This window comes from Pungitius pungitius, chromosome 18 (genome assembly GCF_949316345.1).
Source record: "Pungitius pungitius chromosome 18, fPunPun2.1, whole genome shotgun sequence".
NCBI classification, from domain to species: domain Eukaryota; kingdom Metazoa; phylum Chordata; class Actinopteri; order Perciformes; family Gasterosteidae; genus Pungitius; species Pungitius pungitius.
In genome coordinates this window covers 16,218,155-16,241,383 of record NC_084917.1, presented here as the reverse complement: position 1 = coordinate 16,241,383, position 23,229 = coordinate 16,218,155, and the positions used below count along the sequence as shown (strand labels likewise).

The following is a 23,229-nucleotide window of genomic DNA, read 5'->3' as shown; positions in this document are numbered from 1 at the left end:
TTGGCGTCTTAAGTTCTGCCTAGTTATGGTTACGGTTTCCATTTATTAGGGCCTGAGCCGACTGAAAGTCGGGCGAAAGCCCTATTGTTATTCTTTTAGTTCTTAAACACTTTAACGATAACATTTTGCAAAAGATGTGTTACAAACATTGACAGAATGGAATTTAATTTAAATCAGTCAAGCAACTGCACTTGAATAATGTTTGAGGTAATGGACTTGAATATTTTATTTTAATGCAACTTTTTACTACCTCATTCTATCATAGGGGGAAATATTATACTTTTTTACTCCACTACATATATTTAAAAACATCACACTAGTTAACCTGCACATTAATGTTATCCATATGAAGTTAAAATTAACCAACAAACAAGGATGTAATATTATTATATATAAAGCTACCTAACAATATATAGAGTAATGAGTACTAGTTCCACCATTACCAGCTAGAACATAAAGGAGCACATCAATGATCTTCAATAATCAATAATAATTGTCCAGTAGTATATTTGAATCTGGAATGGGTCTTGCAAATTGACTGTATATTTTGATGATATTACTTTTGAACGTACACGTGAACACAGTACAATCATTTTATATTTACTATTTTCACTTGCGTGGACGATACAAATATTACTATGGTATTTGTCTCCTGTCTTCGCACTGTCTGTAAATAAGTCACGTGACATAGACACGTGACTGGGTTGAAAGTTGAAAGTCAAGTGACACTACTGCTGCTGCGGGTTCTCAGCATGGCGGTGCAGGCAGCTCGCAGAGCTTTTTTTAAAGCAACGTCGTGTTCGAAACAGTATGTCGCGTTCGCTAAAGTCTCGTTCGCCTCTCGCCTTAACGGTCACGGAGCGCGACACTACAGCGCAGACCCAAACGATGACCTGCGTGTCAGACACTTGGACGGAGAAGACGCCGGTAAGTCCCGCCCAGAGTCCGTGCACATTGTGTCAGTTCAAACGGTTGGTGTTCGGAAGGAAGTCCCTTTAGCATCCCAGCTAACTCGCTGTAATACGAGACGATGGAGAGACTCAATCCCGATGCACGTAGGGAGTTTATGCTGAGTGCGCGTGCTGACGTCACTTATGACGTCACTTATGTTTGATTAGTAACTTGGCGTGCGTGTTTGTTCACTTAACAGCAGCTGTTTTCTGCCTGTCCCCCGATTCGTCACACATTCAAAAACGTATTGCTGCCGTGCAGGAAGACGTTTATTTTAGAAAAAATTAAAAGAAAGAACGGAACGACCTGCATTCGAACCTTGTGGCTGCCTTCTAGATATTTTGCTCGAAGCAGCCTAGGGGATACCATAGATTGGTCTGCTGTGTTTGTTCAACTTAACTTGAATTAACGTTACGTCAGTATGGAGGAAACCTTGTGGGCACCGTTCCTCGTACGTGCTGATTTTCAAGATAAGACGATGATGCTCCGGCGCAGGTTCATTGGAGCCAGCTGGATTAGTTCACCACTCCCCGGAAAAAAAGGGCAGCTCTCTTCCTCATTGATGAGAGAGCAATATCCGTTAAACGTTTCATAGAGGCCCTTTCTCAATACCTGAGACGGCGAGAACGGACTTGCGTTCCCGCGAGAATAGACTCTGAAGACAGACTCGGAAGTCCTGACTCACGGGTTCGGGAGAACGGAGAACGGACATTTCCGCAATTGTAACAGCAGCTGACTTGATGACGTCCCACGTCAGCTGGTCTTGCTAATACGTTTTTTACTTGTATTTTGCTATTAACAAGCTTTTGTTTCATTTTCATTTAAAATTAGAAATGGTAAATATAATATTGAGCACCAGATATATCTAATCAGTCATAAAATATTTAGGCAAAATATCTCAATGGATCAGAACAGAGTTGTTATACAGTCCAACATCTTTTTAAAGCAGATGAAGCAGCTGCAGTTTGTGGTGCTGCTGAACTGACAGGTGTAGATCTAATTTGTATTCATATTAGATGGAAGATACACAAAACATTACTGAGGTAAACATTTAATTCAGGGCTTTTGTATTACATCACACTGAATTAGCTTTATCATTTTAGGAGGAGGAGGTTGGATACAGTAACAAAAAATAAACTGTAAATATTTTAATGCGCACCCACACACACCTACCGTTTGTCTTGTTACTCAAACATCAAGAGGCTGATAATCAGTGTAGTGGTCCTCGTACAGCAAGCTGCTGACCACACATCAAAGATCTTACAGAGAACTATACAATAATTCATATGTGGAATAGTTTTATTTATTATTATTATTATAACAATTCAGAGCTTCAGAGTTTCTTTGAAGCTGAAGTTCTGCTGCCGATGTAGAGTCTCAATGACGGTCTCCTCATGTCCTTTAACACATCGTTAGTTTTAATGCACAATGATGGACAATAATATACATGTATACATACAATAATAAGTTAAAATTACATTTAAACATTAAGTTATGAATCTAAACTCTGTCCTCAAACAGACGTAACCGGTGAACAACATCAGTCTCTGACACCACATTAAAACTTATGAAGACTCGTTATAGTACAGTTAAATCTCGCGTATAACCGCTACGGAGACGTGAAAACCGGCGGAGCATTTCACAGAAGACTCGCCGAAAACAGGCTGCTCTCTGCGGGCTGAGATGAGCTGACCGTCCGGTGCTGGAGGGTCTGACGGTCCGTTAACTACACCTCACATCTCCCACATCCACGGATTGTTACGAAGGCTGAATATTGACAAACCAACCGCAGAAAAGTTGCTTTAACAACTAACTTCAGTCACAAAATTACGTTACTTAAATATAGTAGTATTTATAAACTTCGACATAAAGTTGTGTTAATTGTCCTCTGTCGTTGTTGCCTGTTGCTGAGGTGAAATGCATTCTGGGATATTTGGCTCTCACAAGAACAGACGAGCCTGCTCCGATGCATGACGGGTAAAATGGGCGGGGCGAGTCACATCCGGGTATTATGACCGTTCTCGTCCAAATGCGGACTTTAGAATTGGAACAGTACTCGGGCTGCGACTGATGACGTTTCACGAGTCCACGAGAACAAAAGTCCACACAAGAACGCATATTGAAAAAGGGCCAGGGAGACTGTTCTCCGAGATCACAAAGAGCTGTTATTACATCAAGATGACGCCCGGTACGCTGCAGCAGTCTCATACTGTACGTTTACAGTGTCGCAATGCAGACAACATCTGGAAAACTGCTGCATGTCGTGCTCTTAGTTAGGTTCTGTTCGTTTATTTGGCGCTTAATAAACTTCAATTGATCAAATGTCTGATTAGATTCCTAAAAATCCTTTCTTTGTATTCAAATTTTCTGAGATAGTGAATTTGGGATTGTTCTTTGTCAGTTATAATCATCAAAATTAAAAGAAATAAAGATTTGAAATATATACGCCTGTGTGTAATTAATTAATACAATTGACAAGTTTCACTTTTTGAATGGAATTAGTGAAATAAATCAAGTTTTTGATGATAATCTAATTATATGACCAGCACCTGTAAGCTGATACAATACATATATCCTCATAACTATTCATTCCTCGAGACATATTCGTCTTTGGGCTTGTTTTTAATCTACTTATTCTGAAAGAAATAATAATTTTCACCAGCAACATCTCATTATGATGCATTCCACGAAGCCTACTGTCAGCAGGCACATTTAAATAAGTGAGGAGGCATTTAAAATAAGCCTATACATTTCCCAATGTTAACTTAACTACTTTGTCAGGCTTGAGGACCTCGCAAAGGAGGAAGTTTCAGTTTTTTTCATGATAATTTGATTCATTTAAATTTATTTCGTATATCACAAATTTGCCTCGGGTCTTTACAGTCATGTGGCAGCCTCTGTCCAGAAACCCTCCCATCGGCACAGGAAAAACTCTTAAATTCTTTTGATGGGGTGAATAAAGGGAATCGAGAAACAGGAGGATCTCTCCCCCAGGATGGAGAGATTGCGATAGAGGTACAGAATTCATTCATATACTATAACGGGGAGATGGTGGCGCATGGAGTAGTGTAGTGCAGTGCGCTGGGGGCTGCAAGGTTGGTGGTTTGAATCCCGGCTGCCCCATGTGCCATGTCGAAGTGTCCCTGAGCAAGACACCTAACCCCTAATTGCTCCCCAGGCAAAAATGTAATGCACGGGTTATAATGCAATGCAATGTAAGTCGCTTTGGATAAAAGCGTCTGCTAAATAACATGTAATGCATATACACATCTTATCTCCTGCTCGTCGGTGGAGAAAGAAGAGTCTCTTCCTTTACGTTTACTTGTCGTTGTACTGTTAAAAATCCTGGTTTCGGTGATCGACTCTTCCGCCTTTTAACGTCAGACGTGCGATTATCCTGATAACAGGCATCTGGTTCAAACAGTTTGAGCGCGGATCAGCCGTTGAGGAACAGAGATAGCCTGACATCAATAATTTTGTTTATTTGAGCTGGATAATGGGCCATTCAATCGACTCAGTTGAACCATGTACGAGGAACAGGGCCCTGGTGCAGAGTGGTCTGAAACAACTAGTTAACTTTGGCGTGTCTTGGAACACCAAACATTTGTATCGATACTTTTTCACAAGGGAAATTTCGGAAAACTTAACTTTCCGTGGGAAGTTAAGCTGTGGAATTTCTTCTTTTTTTTTGTTGCTGCAAAGGCATATAACAGGCAACTTTAAATGTAGTTGAAAACAATACTATGGAAGACTAGCTCAGCTGGACCCTGAAAGCAGTTGGAAACATTGTCTGCCAGAAACGTTAAAATACGTTTTGTTGTTTTTGAACGTCTTTGTCACTACCTATCATCATATTGATTACATGGCCATGTTCATTTGAATAGAAGTGTATTTGTATACAGTAGACTAACTTTTTATATCAGTGAGAGTAGGATGCATTTCTCGGCAGTTTTATCCATTCTCCTTTGCAGAACCTCCTTTCCATCTTGAGCGCCGGAGGTTTTTATCAAGGACGTCTCTCTGTACGTTGCTGCATTCATCTTCCTCTCAATCCTCAAACAAAAACACAAACATGTATTCCCCCCCCCCCCCCCCCCCCAAAAAAAAAGTCAGTGTTTTCACTGCACCCTTTTTTAGAATGCATGATCATTTTTGAGTACACGTTTGCTGATTTGGACGAGATCAGTGGATTATTGTTATTGTCACTGGAGGCGTTTGGTGGTTAATATTACACCATCACTGGAGGTGGCCCGCTAGTACTATCGCCTCAGTAGTGTATAAGATGCTGTTTTGAACTCTATGTCAGTTGTGACACCACATTACACTTTACATGTGATCTTGGTAGAAGATGCTATTTCATTTTATTTTCATGTTATGAGATTATATCCAACATGCTACTCCACATTAACATACGTCTCTGTCAATGGTAATCTCCATGATACCACTGTGTCTTTCAGGTATTGTTGTTGTTGGGATAAATCGACCAAAAGCAAAAAATTCCATAAGCAAAAATCTGGTCAAAATGGTATGTATTGCCGTTTACCTTTTGTATTTATTAGCATGTTTATTTAATAACTCCAATTAACCTGCCGGTTAATAAACAAACATTTATGATCATATTTGTAGTTGTCAACTAGAATACCATAGGACCTTTGTTCATTTACTGACAACCATAATCCCTACTATATCTCCTTCCATCTTAAAAAAAACAATGTTCCTCGGTTTAACTGTCCTCATTTTTTATTACAAAATGGGATTATATTTAAAATATTTTGAGGTATTTTTTTGTTGTCTTTCAGATGTCTGAAGCTGTGGAGGATATCAAAAAGGATAACAGAGTGCGTAGTGTCATTATTTGCAGTTTGGTTCCAGGGATTTTTTGTGCAGGTACAATCTTTTCTCCTTTTGTTTGCATTTGGGGGGATTTTGGAAACTGCCGTTTTAAATGTCTTTCCATTTCCGTGCTGGGTGTTTAGTTGTAGACATTTGACCAATCCAATAAATATGTCTAATTTATTATGTAATGTTCCATAAATTCTGAGCAGCAATGAATCCAGTTGTTTCCAGCTTTCCATTCAGGGACCTTGAAGTTTTGACAGATATCAAAGCTCGAGAATGATCAAAGAATGATGGGCCATTCCGCAATCCTCTGCTTCTGTTTCAGGAACCGGCTTCATGCAGATTGATTGTTTGTCTTTTTGTGCAGGGGCTGACCTGAAAGAGAGGTCCAAGATGCATCAGAGTGAAGTGGGGCCGTTTGTGTCCAAAGCCAGAGCACTTATCACAGAGCTGGGTAAGAAACATTGATATATATTGAACATTCATAGACTTGAATGTGTTCTACAAAATAACGGGGTGCATGCTCATACCTCTTTTCATTGTTTAGACATGTCTTTACTTGCAGAAGTCATGCAATGATTGTATTTCTTCTTTTTTTTTAATACAGCCAGACATTTTAGGCTAGTTATGTTTTTGTAAATCTTTTTAGCCTGGCTCAAAGTGAGAGGTGTTTGAGTACATTTTTTGTTGTGACTCTTAATGGATTTTGTAGTCTCTTCTTTTACAGGTAACCTTCCGGTACCAACAATTGCTGCAATTGATGGAGCGGCCTTAGGAGGAGGCTTGGAAATGGCCCTTGCTTGTGACATCAGAATTACCTGTAAGGACTATATTTTGAGGTCCAGAATCATTGCGAGTGCACAAACGTTTGGTTTATCGGCAGAGTAACCGGTCAGCAAGAGCTAATGTCAACAACCTAAAATGATGAGGCTATTTAAAATATTGCTAAATGGGGGTTGTCCACCACCCATGCTAACGACATTTTTTATGAGTCACCACCACAGCTGAGCATGCTGCAGAATTCTTGTTGGATCAGTAAAGCCTACTATGATCCAGCAGCTTTCAGAGAGGTTTTATTTGTTTTAAATAATAATAAAATGTCTTGTACAGCTTCATACACCTCCAAACTGTTGTACCTAAAGTAATTTGCGACTGTATCTCAGAAGTAGAGCGGGTAACCCTTTAACTAGTACTTGACGGATTGATGAAAAGTAGTTTAAAGCACTTTGAGAGTTGAAGATTAAAAAAGTAAATTTAGTGCTACATTTTCCAGCGTCACAATTTGTGGTTCCACATGCCTTACAGATGATAATGTAGCGTGGACTTTGGCTATAGATCAATGTGTTTCTGGCTTGTGATGGGCACGAAAGCACTCTGCTAATAATGATGGATAAAGTGTCTTGATATAGAGGGATTTATTTTTTAAATCTTGTATTACATTTAAAATCATAGTAGAATTGGAAGTGATAGTATTAGTAATTATGTGTGAGTAGTAATACTGCTCCTTTGATTCCCCCCAGCCAGTACTGCAAAAATGGGGCTTGTTGAGACCAAACTTGGGATTATTCCTGGAGCAGGTAAGGCTTTATTATTTTTCTTATCTTCCAGTAATAACATGTTTCATCTACACCTCAAGAGTATGCAGGAGGTAAATGATCCCCCTACGTGAGATCCTAACCTAACTGGCGCACCTCAAACCAAGTCATTCAGCGTTCATGGGTCACAATCGAAGTTCCATCAGGTCAAGAGGGCTGAAAAGGACAGATTTTCTTTTTTTTTTTTACAAGATGGAGGCGTCCGAAAAGTATAGAATTAGTCGACAGCTGTTTGTTGCTGTGTTGTTTCCCAGATGTGAAAGGTATGCATTTATTTTTGCATTTATTTTTTATATTGAGTGTTTTCAGAGCTCAGCCACCAAATGAGAAGCTTTTGAGTTGTTCAACAAGCCATTGCAGAGGATTAGAAGGATGAAGACCCAAAGGTGTGGTCCAGACAAACCTGGAGTAGTGTCACGGTTTGGTCCCTCTTCCTGTTTTAGTTTGAAGTTTCATGTTCCTTGTGGTCCTGGGTTAACTTCACTTCCTGCCTTGTCTTGTGATTGCGTGATTGTCTCCACCTGTGTCCAATCACCTGCACCTCCCTTGTGTATTTAAGCCCTGTGTGCCTGTTGTCCTTTGTCGCGTCATTGTCTAATGTCCCTCGTCGTTGGAGCACGTCTTTGGTTTTGGTTCAAATAAAGAGCACTTGGTTCGAGAAACTCTGCGCTTGAGTCCTCCCTGCAACCTGCCCCAGCCCGATTGTGACAAGTAGAAAGAGCTTTGTGTTTTCAGTTGTGTGTGCAGAATGACTCTTGGATTCAAGATGGAGAGAAAAGAAGGGAGGGGATTGCTAAATGTCGTTCTGCGAGGACTAAATAGTCAAGTCATGTTTCATACTGGACTGTAGTTAGCTACAGGATAGACAAAGGCCCAATCCTAATCTCCACCCAGACGGACCCATGGACTTTGAGGCGCCCTCCCGTTAACTCTGTGAGGTTTTAGGACTGTCCCATTGTCAAATCGCTGTCGGTTCGACCGAACTAGCAGAATAAAGATTAAAAACACACTTAAAGAGGGGATTCTTCATGAAACCACACATCATGCCTCAAATCTGAGTCCAATCAAAGAATAAGGATAATGTGAGAGATTCGGGACTCCAGGATATGCATTATGTGTCTCTGTGGTTAGAAATAGTGGCAGTTTCAAAAACCTACAGTCTGCTTTCTGAAGCTGCTCTTATAACACTCCCATGGCTTTTCTTCCCTTTATGTTTGTGATTTTTGGAGAAAAATAATTTTTCTGAGAAATCAGTACATGTTTTTGATAAGAAGTTAGCTGTTAATAATCCCTGTGGGGAAATTATTATCAATATTTAACCCCTCCCAAAGGAGCAGTTTGGGGTTAGAGTCTTGCTCAGTGACACTTCGGGACACTGAGAAAACGGGGTTCAAACCATGAACCCTGTGGTTACCGGCGCATCGTCTCCACCCCAATTAATTATTGCCGTCGCAAGGATTTGTGGGACGGAATTCTCTCCGGTCTAGTGGTTCCTACGCTAAAGGAGCTTAGTAAGGAAGCATTAAAGCTAGGGCTCCACGGTATGCCCAAAAATCCATATCACGGTAGTAAGAAATATTCTGACGGTATCCCAGTATGTAACTGTTTTGCCTTTTCAGTCTCTACACATGTGACATCCTCTGTCCAGAAACCCTCACATCAGCACAGGAAAAACTCCCCGAACAATGAAAAAGCATGCGATGGTAGAATAAAGGATTAAATGAAGAGATGGACGTACAGAATGAACAACGTAAAACTACAATCCGTTCAATTCATCCGACAGAAATGATTGAAATTCACATTATCTCCTCATATGCGTTCATCATCATCTCCGGCTCATCAGCGGAGAACAAAGACGCTCTTCCTTTAAGTTTATTTGCCTTTGTACAGTTAAACAATCTTGTTTCGGTAATAGACTCTTCCGCCTTCTGACGTATGACGCACACAAACTATTATCCTGATGACTGACATCTGGTTCAAACTAACTAGACGGTTTGAGGTCGGATCCACCTTTTGGGGAACCGAGAGAGCCTGATGTCAATCATCTCGTTAATTTGAGCTGGATAATTGGACATTTGATCGACTTAGTTGAACCACGTACGAGGTCTCTTGTTGTTCCTCCTGTATCGCTCTTTTACGTGTTTTCATGTAGCAAGAGAGTTACTTCTTGTTGTGAGCTGTACCCAGCATGCAGTTCAGCGGGGTCATACACATGAAACATCCTCTGTCCCGAAACCCTCACATCGGCACAGGAAAAACTCCCCAGAGAATGAAAAACCCTTCCATGGGGGGAAAAAAGGGAAGAAACCTTAGGGAGAACATCAGAGGAGGGATCCCTCTCCCGGGATGGACAGACTGCAATGGATGTCATGTGTACAGAATCAACAATGTAAAAGATGTACAATACATTTAAATTGATCGCAGTAGCAGGTGTCAGCAGGGCCACAGCAGGAGGCAGGAACGGGGTCCAGGTTGAACCGTGATCCATGGAAACCTGTGAGGCCAGAAAGCATGAATACTCTGTGGAAGAAGCAAAGTTAGCGAAGCCCATTAATGTTTACAGAAATGGGAATATCAATGGTGTTAGAAGCAACAAACTCCGGGGACGAAGCTGAACTATTAATGATTATTGTAGAAAGAGAGAGATAGAGAGGGGCTCGGTGTGTCCTAAGAAGTCCCCCGGCAGTCTAAGCCTAGAGCAGCTTAACTAAGGGCTGGTCCAGGCTAACCTGGTGCTAGCGGTCGATGCGAGTGTTGCTTTCACAATCTTTTTTGTTCTTTGCAGCGCCAGCCTCACTGCTCATTTCAACAGATAGGACAGCTGCGCTCTGGCCACCCGGCACCCGCACGCACTGGTCTGATGCGTCACAAATTCACAACAACCGGTAGTTTTTCGCGCGTCATTGGCTTAGTAATTCGGGATGTCCCGGGTAATACGGGGCGGTTTGCAACCCTAGGCACACATTTACTTCCACTCCATGACCTCGGAGGTGCTTAATTATATTTGACGTGCACCCTCTTATGCATGAAACAATTTTGCTGCAAATGTTGCATTTTGCCGGGTTTTCGGTTTGTGTAACCACACGTTGGACCGCCGACGCACGCTATCCATGTTCGATCGCGCTGTTATGACACTTCCGGTGGACGCTTCTTCGTTGGTGTTCAGCGGTTTCTATTTCCGGTCGGCGCCGGCGGACTGAGAATCGAAACTAGGAATCGAATTTTAAACTTTCGAACGATACCGGGTAAATCGCAAAGCTAGTTCCGATTCCAATCGATTCTCAATACCCTACCTAACTATAAGCAATATCAAAGAGGAACGTTTTAAGCTTTATCTTAAATGAGCTGACCGAGTCTGCCCCCCGGACTGAAAGTGGAAGCTGGTTCCACAAAAGAGGAGCTTGATAACTGAAGGCTCTGGCCCCCATCCTACTTTTTAAAACTCTAGGAACCACAAGTAGTCCAGCATCTACGGAGCGCAGATGCCTTGTAGGGCAATACAGTGTAACAAGCTCTTTAAGATAAGACGGTGCCTCACCAGCAAGTGCCTTGTAGGTGAGAAGTACCTTAAATTCTATTCTTGATTTAACAGGAAGCCAGTGCAGAGAAGTTAATACAGGAGTTATATGATCCCATTTCTTACTTCTTGTTAATACACGTGCTGCAGCATTCTGAATCAACTGGAGAGGTTTAAGCAAGAGCAGCCTGATAACAAAGAATTACAGTAATACTATCACGTGACAGCTGACTTCAAAGGCGCTCTGGGCTATCAACAGATACAGTATCGTCTGCGTAACAATGGAAGATTTTGCGGTATCACATTGCCCAAATAAGCATATACAGGGTAAATAAAATTGGTCCAAGAATATGAACTGTAAAGGAGCATCCGTCACTGGCTGCTCACGTGGCGCTCACACACAATTACACACACACTCACACACCAAACAGTTTAGAGAACGAGAAGCAGGTGTAGTGATTGCCTGCAACCACAAACCACAGGTGGTCAATTAGCGTGATGGGAGGGGCTTAGGATTTTTAAGAGAACCTCCTCATGGCAGAAGGAGCAGAGGGTTTTGTGTTGAAGGGTGGCCGTGGTAGCTCATGGTAACAGTGATGGTAACTTTTTGGTTTATTTCTTTTTGTTTGTAGTTTGGCCAAGTTTTCTTATCACTGTAAAGTTGTTATCACTGGTTTGCACTTTCAAAGAGGAATAATAAAAATGCACCAACTCTACCTACGACTAGGCCATCGTTTTGTGAGATTCAGCTTCAAATTCAATTCAGATTCAAGGACTGAGAGTGAACCCCATCACAGGAACCTTGTGGGACTCCGTGACCAACATTGGTGGTCCTCGAGGATTCACCGTTCACAAACACAAACTGAGATCGATCCGATAATTAGGATTTAAACCAACTGAGTGCCGTTTCTTTGATGCCAAATGTTCTAGTCTTTGCAGCAGTATACAATGATCAACGGTGTCAAATGCGGCACTGAGGTCCAGCAAGACAAGAAGATGATGAGTTCTTGGTCCGATGCAAGTAGAGGATCCTTCTTCTACTTGCATCAAAGCATTTCTTTGTAGAAAGTTACATAATAGATTTGTGACGGATTTCTCAAGGATCTTCGAGAGGAATGTTGAACATCCTGTACAATTATTAACAAATTGTTTGGGTCACAACCTGTTGTGGTGTTTTACCCTGTAAGAGTGTTTTTTTCAGGGTTATTAATTGTTGTTACACGTAAAGACAAGTAGTTCCGACCGTTAGGCGTTCCTCGACGTGTAAAAATAAATTCTGCCACCTGCCGAAGAGCAATGTCAGTTATTATGGCCTAACACCAGTATGAACTGTACGTGAGAAATTTATACCGGTATACTGTACAGCCCAAATTGAAGCTCCTTTCCTTAGCGTTAGAGATTTTGAACAGCTCTTATTATGGGGGGCACTTAAACTACTTTTGGGTCATTTTCAGTTAGGAACCTTTTTAAACAAATTTGACAATTCAAATGGTCACGTTATCGGTCTGTTTGAATTCTAAAGTCAAGTGAATTCTAAATTCAGACCAAGACAAAATTACCAAACATCTCATCTTGGTAATTTCTAGCTAGCCAGTTGTGGCTAATTCATTGGATTCCATAGACACATGTCCACAACCAGCACAATAATGCCTAACTTAAACAATATTCATTATATTTCTTAATATTTGAAAAAGTATTAGATATAGACATTTATTGAGTTATAGCAGGAGTCTCATAAGCTGAATTATTTGGATGGTCGGACACAGACATTTTCCAATGTGTTCTCTGTCTCCCGAATGACTGATTTAAGCTTTGTTCTTTTCTGTGTAGGTGGTACACAGCGCCTCCCCAGGGTGATTGGTGTCTCTCTTGCTAAGGAGCTCATCTTTGCTGCCCGGGTGGTTGATGGAACCGAGGCATGTCGCCTTGGTCTTGCCAGTCATTCGGTAGAGCAGAATAAGAGTGGAGATGCTGCCTACCTGCGGGCTCTGGAGCTGGCTCGTGAGATCAACCCACAGGTAACACTGACAAGCAGACGGCTTCGTTGAGGAAATCAATACACTGAGGGAAAAACCAAACGGTGATGAATGTCATGGCAACACTAGATTTTATGCATTTGGGCCATTGAATAGTTCATAATGATTATAGTACGAATGATTTATTAAAAAGGATATTTAATTCTTGCAAGAATGGAACAGTTTAATTTTATACAAGTTGCAAGCATCAAGTTGCTGCTCACAGGTCTGACTGAGTCTCTGGCTTTCATACTTTGGATTAGTGGGATTCAACTTAAATGTAAATAGGTTCAGTTGGAGAAAATTTGTAAAAGCAAAGGTCTGGAACATCATAATGAACTATTTAGTGTGGTTTAAATAGAGGGATAGAGTTGCCTGCATCTGCATGTAATCACTACACAACTGACAATTCAAAAACTCTGACTTTGACCGTATTGTGACTACAAAGAACTGAACATATACTGTATGTATTACTGCAAATATTTAAATGTTCACTCATTAACTAAATAAAAGTAAGGCTGCATTTCAAAATCAGAGAAAATGAATTAAAAAAATCCTTTTTGATGTAACACATTCTTCTGTGGCCTGGAAATGTAGTAAAGATATTACGGCAAATACTACCCGTTATTTCAACATGCTTATCATCCGCTGGACCTTTACCGGTCTGTGAAATATTGTCTGACATGAAAACGGTCCGTGAGCCAAAAAAGATTGGGGACCACTGATCTCAACAGCTTTTAAAATCAATCAAACTTGTGACAGCAATAGTGACAAGTAATGCATGTCAATAAAAATAAATTGGAACACACTCAGAAGACCACGGAATAACTTAAACACAGTCAGTTTGCTTAAGCCCTTATCCTGGTTTCATGCAATTCCCCCTACTTTGAACCTGTTCCGTCTCTGACTGAGACGAAACATTATTTAGTAAGTATTTATATGACATATTTTTAACACCAACGCCCTTTGTTTTTTCGCTCCACAGGGTCCAATTGCAATAAGGATGGCAAAACTGGCAATTAACCAGGGGACAGAGGTGAGTATTATCGATCAGTCCAGGACTCCTTTTACCATGTTTGATGGTCCCAACAGTGGGCAAAAATATCAATGTCAACGTTGAATCTTTTGAGTGTCTTCAACACCAGAAGGGGGAGTAAGTGGCGGTCCCAGCAACCAGAGTGGACTGCTTAAAACCTGAACCTTTTTCTACCTGCTTTGTGGCTGTGACTGTAGCTTTACAATTTGTACGTAATTTAAAAAGAGCACACGGTCCACCGGGTTTCATGCATTTAACTCAGGACCTATTTGTTAATTATAAAGGCCATAGTTGGAGAGATGGCTCTTCATTCAACTCTTCCAGTGTCTCTACATCTTCTTACTGTAATTAATAATATCAACCAACGATCTGATTTAATTTCCTGCCCCATTCTCGGAAACCGCCTGTTCCATGTTATCAGAAATGACCAAACCACTTTTCTTCCATCCTTTTTGTGTAGTAGTGCAGTGATTCTGGGTTAAAATGAGGAGACGTATAATTTTGATAGCTGTATGTCGAACTATAATCTTACACTGTTCTAAAACGTAGCTGTGTTTAGTGAATTTAGACATTATTTAAGTATATTTCTTAGTGATTAAGGGTAAGACAGGTAAGTTTTTTGCCAATTGACTGTTTGAAAATGATGCCCCTCCTTCTATTACAAATACTCCCTTGATACACTAAGAGATGCCACATTTTCTTTCAGGTGGATTTGTCAACAGGTCTGGCAATAGAAGAAGCTTGTTACGCTCAGGTGAGTGATTCAAATAGAATTTCCTGTAACATGGTAAAAGAATGGAAAGGGAAGCAGTGTTTCAAATTATTCCAACTTATCACTAATCAACAGTACTTCATTAGCCAGAGAGGCTAATTTCCCGATTTTGTCGTACGACACTGCCGTCACAGGGCTGCAATCAAAAAACGACTTGTTTCGGTCCGATTGCCGACTGAGCTGAAACTCTGAATGAATAATGCCCCAGAATTGGGTTGAATATATTCTTCATGTCACAAAAACACTTTTACTTAAAATATCAAAAAAATGTATGTCCAAAAATGATACAATGTGAACACCATAAGCCAAATAAAGGTACTGTAGCTGCATTCCTTCGTTGACATTTTTTTATCTGCTATTGAGCTGCAGACACTTGATTTCATTTTTATTTACGCGATAGATCTTACCTTCGTTTAGTTTGTGTTTATTTATGCATTAAAAGCGTTAACTAAATACCCCAAATAAAACATTCCCTCACACGTTAGAAAAACTGCACTAGTGCCTAATCAGCTCATCTCGGTTGCCACTGCTGCAAACATGATGTCAATATGAGCAGGAAAAAGGCGGCGTCATGACAACATACAGTGGGTGAAATAAGTATTGAACACGTCACCATTTTTCTCAGTAAATATATCTCCAAGGAGCTATTGACGTAACATTTTCACCAGATGTTGGTAACAACCCAGGTAATACATACCGTATTTTCGCGACTATAAGGCGCACTTAAAATCCTTTTTTTTCTCTCATAAAACGACAGTGCGCCTTATAATCCGGAGCTCCATATATATATGGATGAATTGGTTGATCCATACGGGTTAACGAGGATCCATTGGAGGGAAAGTCTGGTGCCAGCAGCCGCGGTAATTCCAGCTCCAACAGCGTATATTAAAGCTCGTAGTTGGATCTCGGGATCGAGCTGACGGTCCACCGTGAGGCGCCACCATCTGTCCCAGCGCTGCCTCTCGGTGCAAGATGCACGAAAGCATTTGCTAAGAATGTTTTCATTAATCAGGAACGAAAGTTGGAGGTTCAGAGATATTGTTAATATCCACATTAACGTTTGAACAACGTTACCATGGGAGTGAACGCTTAATAACGTTTGATTTAGCACAGCCCGATCTAGTGGATGCATACGGTACATACAAAGAAGTGCAGAAATGAAGTTATGTGTAATAATGTGAAATGACACAGGGAATAAGTTTTGAACACGCTTACTGGTATTTATTCAGTACTTTATACAAAAGTCTTTGTTGGTAATGACTGCTTCAAGACGCCTCCTGTATGGAGAAACTAGTCTTATGCATTGCTCTGGTGAGATTTGGGCCCATTCTTCCACACAGTCTTCAAATCTTGAAGATTCCATGGGCCTCTTCTATGAATCTTTCCATAGATTTTCAATGGGATTTAAGTCAGGTGATTGGCTGGGCCATTGTAGAAGCTTTATTTTCTTTCCTTGAAACCAGTTGAGAGTTTCCTTGGCTGTGTGTTTGGGATCATTGTCTGGCTGAAATGACCACCCTCGTTTCATCTTCATCATCCTGGTAGATGGCAGCAGATTTCTGACAAGAATGTCTCTGTAAATTGTCCCATTCCTCCTTCCTTCAATTATGTGATGTTTGCCAGTACCATTTGCTGAAAAGCAGCCCCCCACCATGATGTTCCCACCTCCAAACACCACTATTGGTCTGGTGTTTTTAGGGATGTGCAGTGCCATTTCTCCTCCAAACATGGTGTGTATTATGACATCCAAATAGTTCAATTCTGCTCGCATCTGACCACACTACATTCTCCAAGTATTTCACTGGATTTTCGAAATGTTGTGCAGCAAACTTTAAACATGCTTTTTTTTCAGCAATGGAGTCTTGCGCGGTGAGCGTTCATACAGGCCATGGCCTGGAGAAAACAGTACCAGTTAATTGCAGGGTTTTTTTTAACCTCTCCACAAGTGGTCCTTGGCTCTTGGACAACTCTTCTGATTATTCTTTTCACTCGTCTGTCAGAAAGCTCCTGGTCTTTCCACTTCCGTATTATGGCCCCAACAGTGCTCACTGGAACATTCAGAAGTTTAGAAATGTGCATATAACCAATGCCATCATTGTGGTTTGCAACAATTAGGTTGCAAAGGTCTTGAGACAGCGCTTTGCTTTTATCCAGACCCTTGTCAGTGCAAATTTATATCAGCTGGTTCAGTCCCAACTGATGGTCTACAAAAAGGTCTCATTGCCAAGGGATGTGTCTTGTGTGACACCTGGCAATGAGACCTTTTTGCTTGCTTTTTAATAACTGATAGTTTTCAGCTGTTGTCTTGGCTGGCCTTCTTTTTTTTGTACCTCTTCATGTGACTCCGGCCCAAATCCAGAGGTTGAAGCCTGAAACCGTGACAAGAGTTGTTTACAAAACATAAATGGTAAATCTTTGACTATTATTACATTCCATTCTCACTCCTTATGCCAATTACTGTCTGGTAGGGCAACAGTGGCGGTGCTCTTCAGACAGTGTACAGCACAGGGTAGATGTTGACCTAGATGTAGCCTAGCAGCTAGCTTAGCCTCAGTGCATAGTTTGCCACCTATCCCCGTTCTGTTTGAAACGTTGAGGAATTCCTCTGCACAATTCTCCGCTGTATGTCGCCCCTCTTTGTTTTCCTTCCAATGCAAAAAGCTCTCCCCATCTTCAACTACCACCATTCTGTGATCAAAAGTAATTGCAGTTGTGATGTGTGGTTTGTGAACGATTTGTTCATTTTTAATGAATCTTTACATGGACTCTGGAGTAAAGAGCCCTCTCAAAGAGATATTGGTTCATTTTTTCTATTGGAACTGTTGCAAAGGCTCATTCAAGGAAACCAAAATTATTCGTTAATTTCCCGGTTTTCAGATACGGGTCTTTGGATAATTTTTCACGTAATCTGCATTGGTTTAGTACAGGAAACAGGCTCCTCATTCCCTTTCACGTGACCGCTGTTTTAGAAAGACGTGAATGATATTCGTTCACATGTCATACTGGCTGTTATTGTTATTTTCACTTTACCTTTACACTTAGTTTAGTGCAGCGTAATTCTTTGCCATGATAAGTAAACTCTAGTGTCATAACAAATGACCATTTCAAATCATCCAAACTGTCAGGATACTAATTTTATCAGGTTACATGCACTAACCATGCATGAGAATATTACATGTGATTGCAGTGGCCGTATTTAGGCCAAGGGAATTGGCTATAAAATGTTGAGCAACACCCCCCAGCTTGTAGAGTTATTCCCTGGTGAATGCAACCAGAGAACGGAGAGCTGCTAAAAGCTTAAAAATAAGAGACCCGTAAAAGGGCCATGTCTGTAACAGCTACATCTGGGCCAGATATGGCAAAAATGAAATAGGCCGGCCGTGTCGAGCCAGCAATACGGCCACTGACTACCTGGGATAGTTCTCTTTAATAATAATATAAGGAAGACCGTGATTTCAAATGTCTGCTTTGTAGGGCTGATAATGACGGTTGACACACTGTAACTGATGATATCCAATTGACTAGCAAACCCAGGTGTCATCACTTTCAAGGATATGTGTTGTTTTTCAGGTGATACCAACAAAAGATCGATTGGAGGGTTTATCTGCCTTCAAGGAGAAGAGGCGTCCTTACTTCAAGGGAGAGTGAGGCCACACTCCTTCCAGAAACTAAACAGGGTTCTGCCTTATACCCTTCTACATTTCCACTGCTTCCAATATATCTATGGGGAGAAACCTGTACAGGACCTCAGAGTCGTTACAGGCTGGATTTTTTGCTAGGGACTGTAATGTGCAGGTCTAAAGCACTTGCTAGAAATCACAACCACCTCCAAGCTAACCAACAAATCATTGGCCACTGCTTACAATACTTCAAACTTACTTTACCAACTTAAAATCTAAAACGTTAAGTTGTTATTAAATGACGAATCTGCTTGACTGCTAATGAACTGAGAACTAGACATTTCTGTGAACGCTTCATGTGAATGAGAATTTGTGTTGCTTTTGGTATCAATGTCCCACTGCGGTAACACTGAATAACACCAGCAATGTCTGCATGAAATAAAAAACATTTTTTCTTTGATTTGAATATTGTCTGCAAGATGACATTTTATATTTGATATGTATATACACCAAATCAGACTTGTTGAAAAGGTCTTCCCATTCATTTGAAGGTGGGTAGGTTGTACGTCAAATGAAAGGGAGTAGTACTGTTTCATATGTTCATAAACCTTTTAATGGATTTTTATGGCTAATGGAATTTTTAGTTGTGTACAATATTTTTACTCTAGTATGTGAGCAAAATGAAACAAGAACTTGGAACCGGGCTTTATCCAATGTTCAGATTTCTGTTCTGAAAATGTATGATGCATAAGCAAAAACTGGTAATTCCAAAAATAGTTAATCAAGTCATTGCCTGGGGATGTTTCATTGTGATGACTACAGTGCCATGTAAAGGCTAATGCATGCCCTTTACATGTCAATTACTATCAGATGGAGTCACAAAGCCATTTCTAAGGATTTTGGACTCCAGAGAGGTCAAAGGTCATGGCTCAACAAAAAGACACCAAAAAACACATCACCACGAGAAAGTTCATAGAAGATCAGAACATGTTCTCCAAAAAGAACACAAATACCAAATAACATCTTGTTGATCCGCAAGACTTTTGATCGAAATATTCTGAGGACTGACCACAAAGTGGACGATGTGCGTTCCATTACATCTGGTGTAAATTGAACACTGGCCAGACTATTAAATCATAGGTACGGGGGGTGGCGCGGACGATGCGGCCGACTGGGGGGTGGCGGACGATATGGCGGCGTAACGGTACGGCCAACGAGGGGGGGCACCCAGGCTCTCATCTGTCAGAAGTACCCGCACATTGGTGGGCATGCTGTAATTATTCACACTCCATCGACACTACAGAGGCCGGACGCACTGGACAGCCAGGCGGGCAGTGACATATGTAATCTACTTATTGTGAAAGAGTTGAGATAATTATTTTTGCCAGAAAGATCTCATTGGATGATGATGTATTCCATAAAGCCACCTGCCAGCAGGCACATTTAAAGTCTAACTTCTCTGCAATACTTTTCCTGACATGTAATCTCTTGCAGCGGGGGTGGTTTCATTTTTTGCAATTATTGTTCAGTTCATTTCAATTCATTTTATTTTCTATAGCCTCAAATCACAAATCTGCCTCAGAGGGCTTTACAGTCTACACATGTGACATCCGTTGTGCCCAAACCCTCACATCGGCACAGGAAATACTACCCAAAATATGAAAAAACCCTTCAATGGGGAAAAAAGGGAAGAAACCTTAGGGAGAATGTCAGAGGAGGGATCCCTCTTCCGGGATGGACAGACTGCAATGGATGTCATGTGTACAGAATCAATTCCTCTAACAGAAATGATACAAGTAATTGCAAGTAGCAGAACAAGTGTACGGCAGGACCACTGCAAGGACAACCACCCTCAGATCAAACCACCATCCTTTACAGAGAGATACAGAGGAGGATCCCTCTCCTGGGATGGACAGACCACAATGGATGTACAGGGTCAACGATGTAAAAGATGTATATGTAATACGTTCAATTCATTTAACACAAATGATTCAAATATACATATTATGGTCTTGAACTTCTCATATGCGTTCATGATCATCTCTTTTTCGTCAAAACAAAGAAAAAAAGACACTCTTCTTTTAAGTTTATTTGCCGTTGTAAATTATCCTGGTTTCGTTGATCATCTCTTCCGTCTTCTGAAGTACAAGGAATGGGCTCAGGGCTCCCCCTGAAATAGCGTCAAACAAACACTGGACTCTTGTCCAGGAGACCACTAATAGATAATGTTGATATTTTTTCAAAGTCAATATATTAAGTGGTAAACCCAATCACCAGACCACCTGTCAGGGAAATCACGGAGGCTGCAGCCATATTTTCCTTTGATTGGGATTGGTTGTTCACAGTAGAATCAAGCTAATGTCGGGCTGAAATGCTAATGGTAGGGTCAAGGTTTTCATAAGGATATAAGAGAAGTAAAAGGTGTGTGTGCATGGTCTGTAAATAGACTGTTGAGGCCTTGGCCAGCAGTTGCGTGCAGACATGCCCTGTTGCTTCATACTACTGCTGCACAGAATCTTACATCCCCACTGTGGCTGGCCTCCTTCCGGCAGATGTCCCAGCAATAAGCCGGGGGGAATCCCACCACAAGTCAGTTGCGTAAAGAAAGACCCGTTCCCCAATACTGGAGGCCTGCACCCCAGCCGCTTCGCATGGGAAACATCAAGGGTGTAACTGTAACGGCATCCTTTACATTTAGTTTGTCTGTTTTCAGTTTTTAGGAACGGTTTGTTACCGCAGTGCAGCTCATTCTGTGCAGATGGGCTTTTCTTGTATTACCTCTCACAAATCATAAAAGTATATTCCAATAGTAAAACATAACAATGGCTCAATGTCACCAGAAATGTGCACTATAAGCGAGCCACTTTTGCCTATGTAATTAAAGCAGTCTTCTTTGAAAGGGAGGGCAGTAAGAGCTGTTAGTCACCAAAACAACTTAATAATATTGTCATCACCTCAGGCAGACCAGGGGCATCAGTGCTCTTCTTTAATTTGTATCAATGACAATTGTATTGGGGACTAAGCACTATTTAATTTTGAAGTAAATACAATTTGTCCATAATCTTCTTTGGCATATTCGTTAGATTTTGCAAAAATTCTCTCAGTTTGGAAATCTGTTGAGTTTCTATTGCTGGCAGTTCCACACCTGGGGCCCGAAAGACTAAATGTGTAGCCAACAGCAGAGCTGTAGCCAACCGTCATCTACCCTGTAGGAATAAGGGAGCGCTTGAAGCCCCAGCTTTTGCTTTGACGAGTCATATGAAGACCCAGAGGATAAAGACAAACTTGACTTTTGTTCCAGTATTTTGGTGAGCCTCAGTCAAACACCTTGTCTCAGGGGGATTCTGGAACTGCCATTTGGCTACCCACCAGACAGACTTAGTCCAGCAATCGCTTGACTTGAAACACACCGGACAACTCATTCACCACTACTGCTCTTTGTTCCATTTTCTCTTTCAGGCAGGTAGGGTGGTGGTACTGGTTTACTCATTTCCCCCAAATGGAGTTTTTTTCTCTACCCGCTTCCACTCTTTACCCCAATAACTTCTGAGTTCCGCGCAGTGACGGTCACTCATCCGGTACAACTAAAATTTATGTTCTCTACTGTCCATCAGGGAGATTTCCTGGATGAACTAGACATCCTGCTATCAAACTTCTGCTAATCCTTCTGATTGATTTTAACAGCCAGACAGAAGTCATGTGACCTACTGCTCCTACTTTCTTCTTTTGCTCTCTCACTCAAGTCTTTCCCCTCTTAATCACAAAGCCGGCAACCACCTTGACAGAAGCTATGTCTACATTGACAAAGCTGCAAAATCTATTAGAACATGTATATGTATATGTTGAGATGTACCTATGAACCTAGTTTGTTGGGGAAACACCCGATCAGTGTGTTGAGGAAAGACAAACACAAAAGCCCCACAAAAATATTTTTTTTTGGATAAAATGTGCCTGTTTTCATCCACGTCCTGCTCGTGTGTCCTCACCGCAGTCTTGTGTGAGTCGCAGCAGGGTAGCGACGTTAACTTTAACCTCTACAGAAGCGTGCGTTATGATTGTGAGGTCAGGCTGATCGGGGTTCAGCTTTTTTACCTTTAGTTTCTCCGGCAGAGTTCTTCTCTCGTACCGAGTTTGGGTCAGGTCTACTTCTTCCCTGCCGTTGGTCGTTCTTGTTATGTTGTTAAATAGAGCGTTGTGAGACTCGCCCTGACGAGAGCACAGCGTAGGGCGGCGGAGTACAAGCCCAAATCTCTATGTATTTTAGGACGCTGAAATTATAATGTCACTAATTATCTTCATCAGTGATTGGCTAAACTGCTTCTTAGACCCACTGCTTTGGGACCGGGCCCGACGCCAGCTGAGACGGTGCGGAGAGGATGTGCAGGAAAAGCCTATATGTTGTGCAGATATCTTAGTTTACAAATATTACTGGGTACATAATCCATGTTTCAAAAACACAAATATTTGCTTTTTGTAAAATGTATTTTTAATATAATAAACAAAAAAATTATAATGATCTTTTTTATTTTTCTTCGCTCATGGTAGGGCCATGCCCCTTAAACCTCTATGGACCAGCTGCCACTCCAACTTGGAGAGGATCTGTGTCTGAACCATGTCCTTCTAACAACGGGGTCCCCCAAGGCTCTGTCCTGGGTCCCCTCCTCTTTTCTCTCTACACCAACTGACTCGGCTTTGTCATCCACTCACGTGGCTTTTCCTACCATGACTCTGCTGATGATACCTAACCAATGTGTTTTCCCCAATCGGTGACACAGATAGCATCACAAATCTCTGCCTTTTTCAGTGATGTCTCTCAGTGGATGGTCACATACCACCTGAAAATTAACTTTGACTGAAAACTGGACTTATTTTCCTTCCAGGGAA

At 41.3% G+C, this 23,229-nt stretch overlaps 1 protein-coding gene across 3 annotated transcripts; it reads left to right on the top strand.

Moving 5' to 3' along the window:
• The first annotated feature begins 682 nt into the window (after window positions 1-682).
• auh (AU RNA binding protein/enoyl-CoA hydratase) lies at window positions 683-18,811 on the top strand. Of its 3 annotated transcripts, none has more exons than XM_062558811.1 (10): window positions 683-927; window positions 5,409-5,476; window positions 5,751-5,838; window positions 6,158-6,244; window positions 6,503-6,610; window positions 7,311-7,367; window positions 12,733-12,920; window positions 13,903-13,953; window positions 14,660-14,707; window positions 18,296-18,811. In XM_062558811.1, exons 1-10 carry the CDS (start codon window positions 753-755, stop codon window positions 18,371-18,373), a joined length of 948 nt encoding a protein of 315 aa, XP_062414795.1. In that variant the 5' UTR covers window positions 683-752; the 3' UTR covers window positions 18,374-18,811. The 3 variants fall into 3 exon arrangements, with proteins under 3 accessions (XP_062414795.1, XP_037340703.1, XP_062414796.1); XM_037484806.2 differs by having other exon boundaries at window positions 684-927; window positions 6,518-6,610; XM_062558812.1 differs by lacking the exon at window positions 5,409-5,476 and having other exon boundaries at window positions 793-927.
• Window positions 18,812-23,229: the final 4,418 nt, after the last annotated feature.

Excerpts from the sequence above, each read along its gene's own strand:
- auh (XM_062558811.1), top strand. The coding sequence starts at position 753 with ATGGCGGTGCAGGCAGCTCGCAGAGCTTTTTTTAAAGCAACGTCGTGT. Across the intron at positions 928-5,408 it reads CTTGGACGGAGAAGACGCCG|GTATTGTTGTTGTTGGGATA; the intron begins GTAAGTCCCGCC and ends TGTGTCTTTCAG. Across the intron at positions 6,611-7,310 it reads TTGTGACATCAGAATTACCT|CCAGTACTGCAAAAATGGGG; the intron begins GTAAGGACTATA and ends GATTCCCCCCAG.